Genomic DNA, 17,500 nt, shown 5'->3' with positions numbered 1-17,500 from the left:
ACGCCTTTGAAGCCTGGGTGCTTATTTGCTCTAGCAGATAAGGTTTATCTATAAAATGAAGCGTGCCATTTAAGTGCTTATCTGGCAGCCGTAGAGCCACTTGATTTGGCAGATAGTCGGGCCTTTTATCTGCCAAAGCATATATATATATACAGTACATATATATACATGTATGTATACATATTAATTAATGTATATATATATATTTACATATTTGTTTGTGTTGGCTTGTTTGTTCTTGTTTCGAGGGAAAGCGAGTGTAACTGGTGATGGTTGGATCTATATCTTTTGTATTTTTACAGCTCAGTTTCAAAAGAGATTAAAAAAAAGGAGGTAACATTAATTAAAACAATACTAAACCCCGCTCAAACGATAGTCATCGTACGAAATAAAAACCATCTCAAAAACCTTGAAACTTAAGTTAAAAAGTTGAAAAAATGTACAGTAGACAGAATGCCACAGACACCCCGGACCTCGACAGGCAACCCACTGCTTGTCTTCAACGACCACTATGCTGTGATATAATAATGAGGAGGTACGTCCTGTTACCCCCTACCCCCTCTCCACTGCCCCCCTCACCAGCCGACTACAAGGAGAGCTTCAACACCATCAGCAACATCGAGGAGATCGCCTACAACGCCGTCTCCTTCACCTGGGACGTCAACGAAGAGGCCAAGGTGAGCTACACAACACACAACCGCACACACGGACACGCACCCACATGCATATGCACGCACACACACACACACATGCTCACACACCCACACAGATCCATATCGCTGTATGTATTTCTCTTAAGGCAAAACGTTCTGTTCTCTGTGTACTGTTTTCCCTGCGGCTTGTGTTTGAGAAAGACACAAAACAAAGAGGAGGTTGTAGAGCCGGTCTTTTTATGCTGATTCATTTAAACTAGAACCCCCCCCCCCCCCCCCCCACCCTCACCCCCCCCCCCCGTGGCGCAGTACAACAGGTGCACGGCTAAGTGTAGCGATATGTGCCTCAAACGGGACGTTTGGGTTCATACAAACTTTTACAAACTGGGCTAACAGTAGAAAAGTAACCTCAGTTCAACCTCAATCTTACCAAAATATCTGTCTTTGGATGTGGTTCCTCTCCGCCTATTGAGCTCACGCTGTGTACATCAGCACACAGGGTGTACATGCGTACGGCCTACATGGGGTTGAGCAGCTAAGCTAGGTGACGTGCTAGCTCTACATCAGACGGATCTGTAGAAACCACAGGTGTATACCTTCCCTTTATTTGTCCTCCTTTGTGGCCACTCCTTAAACAGAGCCCCTGTCACTGTTTGAATAGGCCCCCAAGGGCCTATATACACACACACACACCCACACCCACACTGGGCACCATCTCCACCCTACTCTGTGTGTTTTGCCCTCATTTCGACGGTTCAATGGCTCTTTCTTTCTGTGTGTGGGAGGGGGGGGGGGGGGGGGGGGCACCTGTATGTGATCGTCTGTGTGTGTGTGTGTGTATGCTTTACATTTTCCTAACTTTCCTTCTAATCGGAGCGTGGAGACAAAGAGCCCCCCCTCCCCTCCCTCCCCACAGTCTCTCTATTGTGCGTGTGTGTTGTCCTTCCTAAGTGAGACGTATAGCTGGTGGGAGGTTAGCCATCTCATCCTCGGCACTGGGGCCTTCTCAGTGTGGCGTCACGGCAGCTGGCCGCATCACGGCCCAGGTGGACTGAGTGCTACACAGGGATTGTCCTGTGGTCTGTCTGCGTTTTATTGTTGTTGTTCTGCACATGGTGTTCCAATCGAGGCCTCACCTCACCTCAGATCTGTTTCATCCAGCCCCTCCTCTGAGGATTAAGTATCAGGACACAAACGCCTGGAGAACCGGTCCTTAACTCAAAATAAATGCTAACAAACAAATAAAGAAACATACCCTGAACTCCTCCTCCTATCGTGTTGCGTTAGTCCAGCCTCCACTCCACTGATGCACTTTAATCTAAATTAAAGACCCAAAGGTTTAACAAACGTTGACAGTATTCCTTACTAAGGGCCACACCCTGGCCTGGTTGGCCATCTCCTATTCCTACGGCATCGAGGAAGCCGTTCCCTTCGGGAAACACAAGTTTAGCGTAACGTTGAAACAGTGTGATGTTTTAACTGGTGGGCTTTTATGGCCACGGGTTAATGAACAACTCACCCGGGTGAGTAATGAAATACTTTGGTTTGTCTGAGGCTGCGATCGCATTCAGCCCCAGAAGAGGGGTGTGGGTGTATCACGGTGTTGCGTTGTTTGCTGAAAGGCATGAGGCCTTAAACACAACACCTCCCCGATCCTGTAAGGTGCATTGGTAAACAGAGCTGGGACCATTGGATACACCTGCAATGGAGATGCTTTGGTTTTTGTGACGGAAGTAAAATGTACGGGAAAAGGGGGTTGTTAAACTTGGGAAATAAGTCGGGATTCAGTCTGATTCTTTTTTTTTATCAGCAATGGACCCGCACTGTCTCAAATTTTCAAATTTACAATTAAAAATATTTATTTAAATGTTAACATCTAAAAGTCTTTCCATTTAAAACATAAAATTGTGATTCTTAAGTCTTCAGAGTGTAGCTCATCAAACACCCCCTTTTTCTAAGTTCAAGCTTGTGTCCTCCCCTCCCCTCTCCTCTCCAGATCTTCATCACGGTGAACTGCCTGAGCACAGACTTCTCATCCCAGAAGGGGGTGAAGGGCCTGCCGCTCATGATCCAGATCGACACCTACAGCTACAACAACCGCAGCAACAAGCCTCTGCACCGGGCCTACTCCCAGATCAAGGTCTTCTGCGACAAGGTGAGGGTCTAAGGTCAGGGCCAATGGAGGTTAAGCTTCTCCGGACACTTAAACTAAACACAAATGCACAGCTTTGGATTGTGGAACCTTTGCAACAGCACCATCCATGGAAGAAAGCCTGACCGGAATCAACCGGGTATTCAATGGCAATTTATGAGGAAATGCAATAAGATTTTTCTGTAGCCAATTCATATTTTTTCAATCAATATTTTGTCTTTTCAAGAATGAATACTGCAAATAGTCTGCTTTTAAAAAGTATTTTCTTTGCAACAATTGCCAGTTACATTTTTTTTTTACGACTTTTCCAAAGACCCCCAAAATTTTGCTGTTGGGGATTTCAAGGGGTCCCAAGAGTCAATCATTGGGATTTCAGACCCCGTGAAATTCACACCCCGAGTTCCTCGATGGCTGGGAGCTTCAGCGCTGGATGGTTTTATTTTGACGCTTTACTGCCCTCTAGTGGTTTAAACAGGGCAGCGTTTAGAACAGGCGGCATTTGAACGCTAATAAGCGTTGACGTTGAATGAGAATTGTTATGGGATGTTCTGTATGTTAACGATAAATGCTTATAACACATAATTACACATTGTTAATACTCTTGTTTTATTTTATTTTCAGGGAGCAGAGAGGAAGATTCGGGATGAGGAGAGAAAACAGTTCCGTAAGAAGTCCAAAGGTATGAGCCCAATATGATAACAGTAAAGGCAATAATGCATTAAGCTGAAAGCTGATTTCTTAAATGGATTTATTTAAACTTTCAAAATAACTTTTTTCTCCTCCCCTCTCCACCTCCTCTCCCCCCATCACCCCCTCCTCCCCTCCCCTCTCCAACCTCTCCCCCCATCACTCCCTCCTCCCCTCCCCTCTCCCCCCATCACTCCCTCCTCCCCTCCCCTCCCCTCTCCACCTCCTCTCCCCCCCAGGTAAGGACGGCGGTGCGGGGGGTGTGATCACGGCCCAGACGAAGAGCGACGCCACCTTCTTCAAGACCCTGACCGACCTGGAGGCCCAGCCCGTCCTCTTCATCCCCGACGTCCACTTTGGGAACCTGCAGCGGGCCGGACAGGTAGAGACACACCTGACTGGCTGACTGACCGACTGGCGACTGGCTGGCTGGCTGGCTGGCTGGCTGGCTGGCTGGCTGGCTGGCTGGCTGGCTGGCTGGCTGGCTGACAGACTGACTGACTGACTGACTGGCTGGCTGACAGACAGACAGACTCAAGTCTCCTCGCCTAGTTCAAACTTAAGGGGAGATCCCGTGGTCGAGCCTGTGTCTTTATTGAATTGTTGGCCGTCGATACCAAAGACTTCTTCCTAAAGGTTTTATCGTATGAACTAATACTGAACGGTTGTCCTGTTGTGTTCCAGGTCTTTGCCTACAACCCCGAAGAGATCGAGAGAGAGGGGTGAGCAAATACTATATCATGTATTGTCTTTTATGAGCCCGAGATGTTCCGTCAATGAGACGTCAATGAGCTGTAAATATGATGTAAATGTGACATTAATATGATGTAAAGGCAAGAGAAACATATCAGAGACAGGAGCATAACCAACAGTTCTGTGTGTGTGTGTGTGTGTGTGTGTGTGTGTGTGTGTGTGTGTGTGCGTGCGTGCGTGCGTGCGTGCGTGTGTGTGTGTGTGTGTGTGTGTGTGTGTGTGTGTGTGTGTGTGTGTGTGTGTGTATCAGGAGCGTGCTGGTGAAAAGAATGTTCCGGTCATCAGACGAAGACCTCTGTCCCTCCCCGGTCAAACAGTTGAAAGAGGAGACACACAAGAGAGGTAGGATGAATATCAATATTAATATCAATATATATATAGAGGCAGAAACCACTACCGCCAGAGGATAGAGCTGCTGTCTATACGACATGTCTACAAGTCCTAATTGTTCATCTAATAGCCATGGAATAGAGACTCGGTATGGGCCGGATCGGTCGACCTAATTAACCTATTGATGAGTGGAAAGTGAAAGTGTTTTTGATATCTCACAACAACTTTGAGATAGATTGATCCATGAGCCACAGATCAATGAGAGTGTCACTGTTGTCATTTAGCAGACACTTTCACCCACAGTGACTTCCTGTGAATTCAGAGTTCAAAAGCCACCCAGGGCCTCATCCAATCACAGATCACTAAAGTAACGACTCATCGTCCCGTCATCCACAGTATGTAATCCTCTGTGACGTCTGCCGGCCCCCGCCCGGAACTCTGATGACGAACGAGACTCAGAGTGAGATGAACGGCGTCGCGATACATAACAACTCTAATGTCCCCCTGTTTTCATATCACGCTGAGAGCATTTCCATAAAGATCAGACGGATGAGGAAACAACACTAGGGAGATAGTGAGGGAGAGAGAGAGAGAGAGAGAGAGAGAGAGAGAGAGAGAGAGAGAGAGAGAGAGAGAGAGGAGAGAGAGAGAGAGAGGGAGAGAGAGAGAGAGAGAGAGAGAGGGAGGGAGAGGGAGGGAGACAAAGAGAGACTGTCAGAGGGAGAGAGACACATGGGTGACTGAGAGAGAGATATACAAACCAAGGGCGGGACAGAGAGAGACACAGCAAGAGAGACAGAGTAACAGAAAGAGAGGGAGACCCAGACAGAGGCTCCTCCCCCACTGACCCCTGCCGGTCTGTGCTCCTCCCCAGTGCTGCTGTACGTGCGGAAGGAGGACGAGGAGGTGTTCGACGCCCTGATGCTCAAGTCCCCCACCCTCAGGGGCCTGATCGACGCGGTGAGGACCCCCCCCCCCCCCCCCCCCCCCCCGCCGCACAAACACACTCCACAGCACAGCCCCACAGCACAGCCCCATGGCACACACCCCTCATATGTCAACTGTATGTGTGCTGTTGTGTCATGTTGTGCTAGCTTAAATGTTTTAAATGTTTTGCTTTGGTTTTCTATGCCCTACAGATATCAGAGAAATATGGCGTGCCCACGGAGAGGATAGCTAAAGTGTACAAAAAGAGTAAAAAAGGGTAAGTGAATGTGAATGATTGTTATCATGATGCCAGGTTTGAGTGTTTAGAATATGGAAGAATGGAAGAATAAATGACGTCTTCTCAGGGGACTTTTAAAGTGACTGATCTGCAGCAGAGGCTCACCAATACCTCAAACAATTAAAAAAACAGAGTCATAGAACAGTTTTATTCAACGGCCTTCTTGTGACCTACCCATGATGCATATTACGACACACCAGGGCTCAACGGTCTCTGACCTCGCGCTCTTCGTTCAAACCAACCCCTTGTGTGCAGGATCCTGGTGAACATGGACGACAACATCATCGAGCACTACTCCAACGAGGACACCTTCATCCTGCACATCGAGAGCTTCGGCGACGCCTACAAGGTCACGCTCACCGAGATCTGACTGCTCATTGGCTGAACTGCAGGGGGGGGGCGGAGGGAGAGGGGGAGGGGAGGGGCGAGGGGAGGGGAAGGGGGGCGGGGCTGAATCTTCATTGGCTCTCTCTCAGGAGTTCTAAAGCCGGTGCCCTGCCGGTTGGCCGGCTTGACCGTCTGTCAGCGGGACTTTACAAACACTTGATAGGCTTAGAGAGCGATTGACTTTTACTGAGGGCTTCGTCCCGATGAGACGTCACCGGCGTCGCAAAGACCGCTAAAACAGTCAGTGTGACGTCACAAGACAACGCACGACTGACGTGGGATCTGATTGGTCTGCGGTCATCATCGGATAGGAGACCGTGTGTGACCCAGGCGGCGAATAATGGCGATGGATTGAGTGAAGAGAGGGTGAATAGGAGGAAGAGGAGGATGAGGAGTTCGATGAAGAGGGGGTGGGGAGGGGAGGGGGGGGGGGAGTTCATCATGGCTGCTCCAGTGTCTCAGTCTTAATGAGCCAGTTACTGTAACTCTTACTGTGTACTTAAGGACAAGCTATACTTCTGCGTTGAAGAGCCGTCGTAGTCTTACGCCGCAAATAACCCACGCAATGGACGCAGAAGTATAGCTTGGGCTTCACTCTGTGACCTTACGCCCTATAGTGGAGATAGGGTTTGGCCAGAGGGTGGACCCAAAGTGCCAACTGCTTTTTATTTTGCGAAACATGTTCCTTTGTATAAAATATATTATTGTGTGAAACTTTTTTCTTCACTGTGTACATTTACTTTTTATTGTCCTGTTGGATCAATCACATGACCGCCGCATCATATCTCCGTCAAGGTCAACGTCCGGGTTCCCATGGTGATCCATCTAGACACTTTCACGTCCTCGGATCCTCGTGAAATATGTCTACTGTTGGCGTCTTTATTTATTAATGCTCCTAATGAATTATAATGTAATGCTCGTCGATGTATGAGGAAGGTCTGATGCATTTCACCCGACCCCATGTCCTTTTGCTTTTTTTATATTTAAAAGCCACTTCTTAAAATGTCATGTATTTAAAATGGCCAAACTTTTAGTTACATGTGAGCAAACTGACTTTCATTATAAAAGACATTTGTGTATTTGTATAAACAATATGTATCTATGTTGTCAATATCTTGTGAGGGAGGAACCACACTCCTTTGGTTTTGTTAGTCTCATTGTGTTGAACTGAATTTGATAAAAGAATAAAATACGTGAACACCCAGTAATGTCATCTATTCAACAAACGCCTTCCATATTTTCTTTATTAAGAAAACAAAAAATGGACATTTCCTACGTTGAACACAAAATGCAAGTAACAATACAAAAATCTACAAAATGACGCGACAAAGGATCTTTGTTCTTCGGATAACACATAACATTCATACAGTATACATTGATATAATACTGTGTGGTCATGGTTGGTGGTAGTTTTCATTTTCTTTTTTTGTGTGTCTATTTGGCACTTGACCACAACTTGCTGCTAATGAAATACAGAGGGGCAGACTCGGAGGAACAGCGCTACGTTTAAGAGTTAACGATTCATTCTTAATTTACGGTTCATGAACCATTGATCACCATCAACATGGAGGTGATAACGTTGCAAATAATACAAGCAGCCAGTCCTTATTGTAAATGATCAAGACCACTTAAAAAAAGAGAAGAGAACCATTGTATTAAGAACTCAGTGTTCATTCTTTAACCTCCGAATTTGAATTTAAAGCTTCCAAACAGAGCACATTTCTTATCAAATAAGAACCATGCTGCTTACATACAGTTTCAACCTTGTTAAATGCAAAAGGTCATTATTTCAGGGGCTGGATGTATTTTAGGATTCATAGGATTACTTGGGATTTCTTTTTCCTATCCAGGGAGGTAAGAATCAAACTGTTTATAACATTGCATATTCATACCCTTATGCATAGCAAATGTGTGGTCTTCTCTTCATTTTTGTCTTCCCTTAGCAGTCTAGCATAAATATGAATGAATATATACTATACACATTCATTACTTGTTGAAATAAAACACAAGACAATGCATCAATAAGTTAAATGTCAAAACCTTCACTGTGGCAAATGACCACAATGTTAAAAACAGTAAAGGAAGATATACATTTATGCATATATTATCTTGTCTAACTTGTTCGCTCCATTTTGTCTCTGATCGAAATCGAAGCGAAAGATGTTCAGAGCGGTTAAATATCTTCACTGTGATTGTTCAAATATTCCAGTTAATATCATCTATTGTACGGACCTACAGCTTATAGTATTTTTCAACAAATACAAGTTTTTGCCTGTGAGATTCGGTTTTGATGTAACATTTTCTCAAACAACTACAAAATGAACAATATACTTTGAAACGGTTGTCAAAGCCTCTTGAACAAGGGGTCAGCAAACCATCAACATTGGAACCAGAAACCTCCCATGGAGTTCTCCAGGGAGATGGAAGATTCCTCAGGAATACACAAAACCCAACATCAAGAGACTCAAGTCGGTAACACAACAAAAAAATAGACATATACTTCAGTTCATTTTACCCTTTAAGTCAGGAGCAAGGTTTTAAAACATAATTAAAAAATAAAATATATCTAAAATGATAAAGGACAGCGTCTATCAGAACTTATGAGAAAATAAAATACTTTTTCTTTTTTTTTTATTATCCGCTTCCAAGACTACAGGCTGGGCCTTTTGTTTTTTCTCTGTGTGTTTATGTGTGTGAATTTGTGTATAGGTATGTGTGTACCTGTGTATGTATATGTGTCAGTGTGCGCTTGGATGTGATCCGCTCGCCAAATAAAGAATGGAGGAAAAAAAAGAAGCAATAATCAAATCTGCAGATCTGATGGGTCAACTGAAAAAATAATATTAATAAAAAAAGATGTGCACGCGTGGGAGGAGGTAAAGTCCAGGGTTTCTATTGGCCGGAACTGCTTGGGTCACCCTGAAGCAGTCTGACTATAGAGGGGTCGTTCCTCGCTCCCTCCACAAACTCCTCCAGGGACAATTTACCTGGGGACAGAGAGAGACACACAGAGACAGAGAGACAGAGAGACAGAGAGACAGAGGGACAGAGGGACAGAGGGACAGAGGGACAGAGGGACAGAGGGACAGAGAGACAGAGAGACAGAGAGACAGAGGGACAGAGGGACAGAGAGACAGAGAGACAGAGAGACAGAGAGAGAGAGCTTATTAAATCAGTAGACCCAGCTTTGACATTTTATCGAATAAGCTTGAACGACAAAGAACAAATCAAAGAATCATCCCGTCTCGGGTTGTGGCCTAAAGTGCGTCCTCCAGACGGTGAAGGTGCTTGCGTCCGCTAAACACGGCATTAAAATGACAAAGTTTGAACACTTGCCCTGCAGTAAACTGGCATTTGGGGATAAGTTACTTGATGAAAGAAACAGCACTATGGTGATGTCATTTAAGGCTTAGTTATGGTTGGAAGTCAACGCAAGGGGATTTACGGAACCCATTCCGTCCTTGCAGACCCTCCTTGCGAAAACTTGGAGGGACTGACGTTCGCCTTTCAATTTTTTTTTAACTTTGCTTCGAAGAATTACAGCAAGGGCTGTGATTGGTCGACGTCTGACCATAACTAAGCCCTAAGCCCCTCCGTTGGTTTGACCATTTTAAAGGCTCACATTTTTAGGTTTGTCCAAAGGGTGAAACCTACCGTCCCGGTTCGTGTCCATCTGCCTGAAGATCTTGTCCGTGCGTTTCTCCGGCGTGGACTCGTCCTCCGGCATCTTCATGACGGAGGACACCATCTTATAGATCGCCTGGAGACACAGGGGGCGGGGACAAGATGGTGGACTTGGATTCAGAGAGGGTCTGCTAGCCTAGCCCCCTCAAGAAGGACTGCTGAACATTTCGGCCGTGTCATGCATTTAGAAGTTTATAAAAAGATTTAGGCATTACAAACAAATAAAAACACTTCTGATTTCCACATCTAGAAATATCAGCCTTTATAGGCTTTTCTTTTTCTTCTTCTGACTCAATAAAAATGTAAAAAGAGCAAAAAAAATATCTTAATTGTAGGGGAAAATAAAAATTGGTAGAGATAAGTAAAGGAAGAAAGAGAGTGACTGATGTATGGAAAGGGAGAGTGTTACTTAGATGTAATGGATGTTAAGCCTGAAGATCCACTTAGGGAATGACCTGGCTGACCACTCTCTCTCTCTCCTGTTAAACCTTCCCTCCATCACACGCCCCACTCCATAAGTAAAGCTTTAGGTTAAGCTCCTGTACGTTCACGGCCACACTGTGCAGCGCTTTGATTTTGTCGTCACAACAAGCTTGTCAGCGCTTCAGATTTTCCGTTAGTTATTTATGTATCAGTGAGTCTATCCCCCACTTCTGGGTGTCCACCCCAAACATTGGTGAGACTTCACCAAAAGCTTCTCAGTAATGATGAACGGTATTAAATATATATTAAGCAACCTAGAGTTTCTTTGATGGCACCCTCCGTTTTAATTACCCAGGGTTCACTGTGCTTGTTTACATTTAGAGGGAAGATTTTGTCACTCTCTGGAGCCCCGAGATGTTGTTCTCCACCCCCCTACCTCCACCATCCTCTCACTCCACCACATCCTTTCGCTCCATCACCATCTCCACCTCCCTCAAATTTCCGTAAAAAAATGATAATGTATTTGGGAACATTTATTATGCAGGTTTTATTATTCAACGTACTTAATAACTTCCCGCGCTATATAGAGCTCGAAGTCTGCAAGTTCCTTACTTCGATAGCAGTCAGCGCTACAAGCAAACGTTTACCTGCACTGTGGGACGTGAACATAGGTTGCTTTTGATAACACAACAGTGTGCAGTTGTATCGCACAAGTTCAGTTTTGGACACCAACTTCCTACCGAAGAGTGCTGGCCTAATTCAGTTATCAAACAGGGAAACAACTTCAAAAACAAACCTCTCCAAAACACACCCGCTCATCCCTGAACTCTCCACTACTTGCAAAACTCACCGTGACGATCTCCAGCATCTCGGCCTTGCTGATGTACCCGTTGCCGTCCAGGTCGTACATGCTGAAGGCCCACTTCAGCTTCTGGTCCAGCTTGCCGCGCGACGTGACGCTCAGCGCGATGATGAACTCCCGGAAGTCGATGGTGCCGTCGTTGTTGGCGTCGAACGTGCGGAACACGTGCTCGGCGAACTTGGAGGCGTCGCCGTACGGGAAGAAGTTGCCGTAGATCTTCTTGAACTCCTCCATGGAGAGGGCGCCGCTGGGGCAGTCCCGGAGGAAGCCTTTGTACCACTCCTGGATCTCCGTCTCCTTGAAGTCCGTGTTCTCCATCAGGTCCTGCATGATCTCCGGGCGGAGCTTGCTGTTCTGTTTGCCCATGGCGCCTCCGGGGGTCGCTGCTGCTGCCGCGGAGGACGGTGCGTCTGCTGCTGGTCTGAAGGGGGAGACGGAGAGAGACGGAGAGAGAGACGCAGAGTGAGTGATCAGAGAGAGAGAGGGGGGGGGGGGGGTTAAGGTTAAGTAAGAGGGTGGGTACAAAAGAGACAAAGATAGAGAGATGAGATTGAGAAAGAGGTGTGTGTGTGTGTGTGTGTGTGTGTGTGTGTGTGTGTGTGTGTGTGTGTGTGTGTGTGTGTGTGTGTGTCTTTATTTTGCAGATGCAAGCACACTTCCTGGGGAACCTCTGCTTTGATGCGCGTACACTCACATCTGCTGATAGTGGCTGACTTAGTTTATGTTTTAAATGTCAGATGTTAAATGACAACAGTGATCGTATGCATAAACATACTGCAAAATGATACTATATCATCATCAAGCTATAGCATTGTTTAAAAGGGTGCAATATTATCAGGTAATTAATATAATGATCAACTACACATATTTACAGATGTCATATAATGTGAACATTTACAATGACCTAGAAACTACAAACTAAAAACGAAATTCTCAAACCTATGCGACAAAGTAGGGCTGCTCGATTATGGAAAATCATAATCACGATTATTTTGGTCAATCACTATTATGTATTTATTCAGCTTTGTTATTTTTGTTTGTTCAGTCTCTCCCAAAAAACACTTTGTAACTGAGAACACAAAATGCTCAAATAGAAAATCAAATCTAATATAATGTACAGACATGCATCCAGCTGCTCTGGATACATAAATTATACATATCTGCACTTTCTATAAAATTATTAATGGTTCGAACCAAAGACTAATTAAAAAGTTGGTCACACACACACACACAAACACACAATTAATTAACTCTAGGTAAACAAACCCATTCAAAAACACTGAATGGGTTTCTCTCCGTCACCCTGGTGTTGCCGTGGTGGCTGCTGGGAGATTAGCAGCTGTTTACACGGCCAGCAGCTCGGAGACAATGCATCTACCCTGCGGCTGGCAGCAGCAGCTCTGCAGGTGCTGTCGTCGGGGAGAGCAGAGACCACAAGAGCCACACGGTAGGCCTGCCTCCGCTCGAGAAAGGGTTGGGTGGGTTGGCTTGCGCACGCACGCACGCACGCACGCACGCACGCACGCACGCACGCACGCACGCACGCACGCACGCACGCACGCACGCACGCACGCACGCACGCACGCACGCACGCACGCACGCACGCACGCACGCACGCACGCACGCACGCACGCACGCACGCACGCACGCACGCACGCACGCACGCACGCACGCACGCACGCACCACTATTAGTAGCCAAGATAAGCAGGAAGTGGGCAACTTGAAAAAAAGTTAATGGATAAATAGTAGGATATCTGTCGTGTGTAGGCTTTTATTTTGAAAAAAATAAATCAAATAGAATAAACAAGGTGTTATAAAGTGACATATTTTATGTCATGTCATGTTAACAGCCCCTATCACGGCATTATAATTCTTGATTTAATTTGATTAGACTTTTATAATCCTCAGGAGGAAACCAGTGCATGATTAATGACCAAGTCTGAGTTTACACAAAAGATCCATAACCCACACTATTTTTTGGTGTCACTTTTGATATTCAGCACATCATGCTGACTCTCTATGGGTTAAACCTCAAGGTTCACTAAATAAACCCCCTCCCTTAGGCCACTCCCTGAAGGGGGGAAACCAGCCGGCACAATGGAGTCCAAAATAAACACTCCCTTAATCTGGAATGGCTCACCTCAAAAGATGGCTGCAGAGTGTTCCCATCCAATTAGCGTTTCTCTCCATCATAACCACGACAGTGTCATAAGGACGCACATGCACACACGCACCACAACTCAGATAGATAAAGCCTGAGTCACTCTGCTTATTCACCCATCCGGGCACCGAAGTCTTCCTGATTGAGCCAATTCATTAATTAATTAATTCATTCATACACAGAATCCCTTCATAAAGTCACGCTTTTGTTTTGTCCGGGGTTGTTGTCGTGCTGCACACAAAAGGCCTGCCACGTATTTAATAACTTAATAGACCTTAATAGGAGTTTTCAGGCCAATTAAGGTGTACGTTGCTATGGCAACAGTAGGTATCAGTTTAGTCCAGTTCATTGTAAGCTTCCAATCAAGAATATCAAAATAAAGTGGTTAATGAATGGCCACAAAGAGTTATGGTAATTCAATTTTCCTTCAACCGCTTCGTTTTTTTATTTAAAAGCTACTTAAAATGATTTGAAACAATTCAAAACATTCTCAGTTTAGTGGTCATACACCAAGGCAACTGAAACATCTGCAAACAAAACTGGAGTAGCATTAGGCCAAGGAGTTGTTGAAGAGCTCATCACCATGACCCTTAAACCAATGAGTACCAGAAATACGTGCTTTATTGAAATGTCTTGGGGGCAAGGGCTTCAGCGCAGATTCAGAGAGACACGGTCGAGAGAATCCAACGGAAAGTGTTAACGTCTGACGTCTCCAAGGTGATCTCAGAGAGAGGGAGAGATCTCAGAGAGAGGGAGAGCCAAGAACTGCAATAGCGCAATACGACCGGGTAGTAACCCTCCCACAAAGCACCGCGAGCCAGGATCCCGTGTGGGGCCAGAGGTCTCCCACGGTCCTGAACATCTCCTTGAACTGCTAGCCCTAAAGAGTGGTTATTTCTAGGAGCTGTAGGCTCGGGAGATCAGCGACTACCATTAACCTTTAAGGCTCTTACCTGCGATGACGGCTGCTGTTATGTAACCACAGGACAGCCACGGCTGCAGGAGGTCATACCACGTGGGCCAGCGCCCAGATCTACTGAATTTCCCTGGTTACTAACACTCACAGGTTTTCTGAGTGAGTGAGTGCCACATATAGAGGCCTAGTTCTTTCAGGCCGAAAGCTGGTGTCCAAGACAAAGCGCAAGTTTGTGCCACATTAGGAGCCTCCAAACCCAGATTGGATGAGCCACAGTTTGGACCTTATTAGCTTCCTCTCGAACAAATGCTTGGCATGGCACGTGGAGCCCATTCTGCCTCAGGCTTCATTCATTGGATTCCTTTCAGACGCTTTTTTCCCCCTACACAGCACAGCCTCTTAACATCTCTCAGCTATTTTCCCAATTGTTATTGAATTCATCCCCACTTTTTGTGTCCAATGATTTTTAAGTGTAATTTTTCTTAATGGTGTCTGTGGCACTTACAGTCTTAAGCAATGGGGTAACTTTATATAAGCGGGTTAGGGTTAGGATCACTGACTTCCGTAGGTCCATGGTTCAGACACAAATGTTTTATCTCTCATCTGTGCGAGTGGAAGAAATATGTTTGGCCCAGAAAAGTTTGTCTAGAAATTGTTTGGGTGACAGCGACCATTATGAAATCGTCTTCTGGAACACAGTCTGGGGGGATTTCAGAAACGTTGTTGGTTGATTGATTTGAATATGTTCGATCAAAGACATTGGAGCTATGATTGGTCTTACTTTCGGCCACTGAAAAGTGCATCCCAATAATCATAAGAAATATGGTTTGGCTCTTCACTTCGTCATACCACGTATTCAGAACAAAAACACATTCAGTCCCTGCACCATGACTTAAGTGCTCAGGACACAGCACAAATCAGAAAGCTTTTAAATGCAAATGGTTCAAATTCTGGGAATCGTTGCAACCTTGCAGAAAGAACAAATATTCCCCTGGTTTTGCCGTTGCCAAGAAGAGGCCCCTGCATCTCCTCCCTCCCAGTCAACCGATGTTTATTCCGAGGGGCGCGCTCACAACTACAATTCAACGAAAATAGAGTACATCGGAGGCACGCTTAGGTAACGGCCAATTAGCCTCCCTTTATATCCTCCAGGTGAGGCTTAGCCCCAGAGCCCCTTTAGCTAATCCAGGCGACAAGTACGGGAACAAGGGAGGGTCAGGGAGCACTCAGGGCAGGTAGGAAGGGCCGGAGAGAGGGCCAGTGAACGATACCAGGCCTGGACCGCGAACGGCCAGCTTCCCTTCATGAATAACGCATCTATAATGTAACAGAATACACCTGTGGTGAGGTGGGACCTGGTCATTCATGGATCCCCCCCCCCCCACCCCCTGCGGAGAAACAGACTAAGCCTTGGCGAGAATGAATCGAGGACTTAATTCGATTGCTGGCATGGAAGAGGGGAACATTTCAAGGGATCGTGTTTGAAATCGTACGAAGGAGGCTACGGATTATAGGCCAGAAAAAGTGGAGCCGCCTTCTTAACGTTGAAACTAAAATAAGACGTTGATTACGTGTCGCATATGGGATTCCTGTCATTCAGTTCTATCCATTGCAGTAGATAAAAATGGGTGCTTGGTTCCACATGTGTGTGTGTGTGTGTGTGTGTGTTACTGAACGGAGCGGGCTGTGCTAAAAACGCCCGGGCCCCTGGTTTACCATCTTACACAAGGGAAGCAGTTTCTCTGCCGAGCTAACTGCTCCTGCGGTGTGAAATTAATCCTTTTAATGAAACGTGACACCAGCCCAGCAGGACACGATAGTCCTGAAGACTTGTTTAGCAAGACGACAAACAGACACCTCGACTCCTCATAGAATCAACCTCTGTGGAAAAATGGATTACGCAATTCCACATCATCCATCAAAGTCAGTTCAAAGCCCACCAATGTCATATTCAACATACATTTAGGTTGGTAAAGGTAGCCCCCTTTTTCTGTGCAACTGTGTTAATGGATATATTGGAATCCATTGGTTAGGCAGAGAAAAATTCAGAATTAAAATGTGTGTGAAAATATGAATAATTTCAGAAACAACATATCATTTTGCAATCTTTTACTTCCTCGTACAAGAAACCTCAGTGGAGGAACTTTACATATTCACACACATATACATTTTCTTACAACAACACCTCCATTCCTCCTAAGTTCCAGAAGTTGCACTAATTAAAAACCAGCCCAGAATGCCCTGGTCAAATGTACTACACATACGATCGCATTACGTATTAATCCCTTGAATCATCGATTACTTGCGATGGCATGGAGTCCTTTTTCTCTGCCTGGTGGCTCGTGTTACAGAGCTCGGGGGAACCATGTTCTCTATGATTCTCTGACTGAAACCCCAGCCCTCGTGTCATTCAGTAAGGTTACATTTGAGCCTCCCTGTGCGCCAAAGCAACCTTTACCAACCCAGGCAAGCTGCCAAGGTGGAGCGACCCCTGGCCTACCAGCATCTCGTCCCCTTCAGATGGGGCCGCATACGGTTCGGTCAGTGAGACATGCATAAATGTACCAAAAATAGCACCGGAGAAAGTACTTGGAAATCAACACCCAGGCGAGTTTTCTGCCAAACACTATTTTTGCTCCCAATGCATTTAGTTTCCAAGTATTTGGACCCAAAGTGGACTGCCTGTGTTGAAAGCCAGGTTAGCAAGCCACTGCTGAGGAGAGTATGAGAAGGTTCCCTATCTCTGCACTATGATCATGATTTCATGATCTGAATAGGTGGAAATTCGAGCAATGCTAACCTTGAACTTAAAAGGATCACCACATAGGCTACCATGTGTTGAGCAGAAGTTTAAAATTAACCAACGCTCCACTGAAAACTTTCTGAACTATGAACCCCTGAAACAACTACAGAAATTCCCCCAAAATTGCGTCCCCATTCAATAATGTTCCAACTCTTGCAACATGTGATTCATCGAGCAGCAAAACTCAATAGACGACATTTCAAGATGGCCGTTCTCTGGAACTTTTCACTTCTACCAAGAGTCCCTTTTTGGGCACATGCCATCAACCCTGTGACACATTCTCAAACCAATTTCCTTTAAAACAGCCATTCTGTAAATAACCCCATGTCCTGCGGAGGACCCAGGGGCCTACAAAAGAAGTGCCCGCCGTAGTTCCCACCAACATGACAGATAGAAACACATGCATGCTCTTACTTATGATAATCCTTCATATTTAAAATACTTAAAAACGCATAGGATTAAA

The 17,500-nt window shown here is 45.5% G+C and overlaps 2 protein-coding genes across 2 annotated transcripts in view; one reads left to right on the top strand and one right to left on the bottom strand.

The window, feature by feature from the left end:
* Window positions 1-6,186, top strand: part of grhl2b (grainyhead-like transcription factor 2b) — a 16,516-nt gene extending 10,330 nt beyond the window's left edge. Inside the window, exons 8-16 of the mRNA XM_056583540.1 lie at window positions 583-677; window positions 2,650-2,808; window positions 3,427-3,484; window positions 3,732-3,874; window positions 4,177-4,214; window positions 4,496-4,587; window positions 5,450-5,535; window positions 5,715-5,779; window positions 6,056-6,186. Coding sequence (XP_056439515.1) covers window positions 583-677; window positions 2,650-2,808; window positions 3,427-3,484; window positions 3,732-3,874; window positions 4,177-4,214; window positions 4,496-4,587; window positions 5,450-5,535; window positions 5,715-5,779; window positions 6,056-6,170 — 851 coding nt within the window. The 3' untranslated portion in view covers window positions 6,171-6,186. The remainder of the gene's footprint in view (window positions 1-582; window positions 678-2,649; window positions 2,809-3,426; window positions 3,485-3,731; window positions 3,875-4,176; window positions 4,215-4,495; window positions 4,588-5,449; window positions 5,536-5,714; window positions 5,780-6,055) is intronic.
* Window positions 6,187-7,379: 1,193 nt separating this feature from the next.
* LOC130375829 (neurocalcin-delta B-like) overlaps window positions 7,380-17,500 on the bottom strand; it is a 12,281-nt gene continuing 2,160 nt past the window's right edge. The window contains exons 2-4 of the mRNA XM_056582943.1: window positions 11,145-11,577; window positions 9,842-9,947; window positions 7,380-9,174 (exon numbers count right to left, since the gene is read on the bottom strand). Of these exons, the coding sequence (XP_056438918.1) occupies window positions 9,080-9,174; window positions 9,842-9,947; window positions 11,145-11,522 (579 nt within the window). The 5' untranslated portion in view covers window positions 11,523-11,577 and the 3' untranslated portion in view covers window positions 7,380-9,079. The remainder of the gene's footprint in view (window positions 9,175-9,841; window positions 9,948-11,144; window positions 11,578-17,500) is intronic.

The sequence above is a fragment of the Gadus chalcogrammus genome, chromosome 22, assembly GCF_026213295.1.
Source record: "Gadus chalcogrammus isolate NIFS_2021 chromosome 22, NIFS_Gcha_1.0, whole genome shotgun sequence".
Taxonomy (NCBI): domain Eukaryota; kingdom Metazoa; phylum Chordata; class Actinopteri; order Gadiformes; family Gadidae; genus Gadus; species Gadus chalcogrammus.
This window is presented reverse-complemented; position numbering and strand designations above follow the sequence as displayed.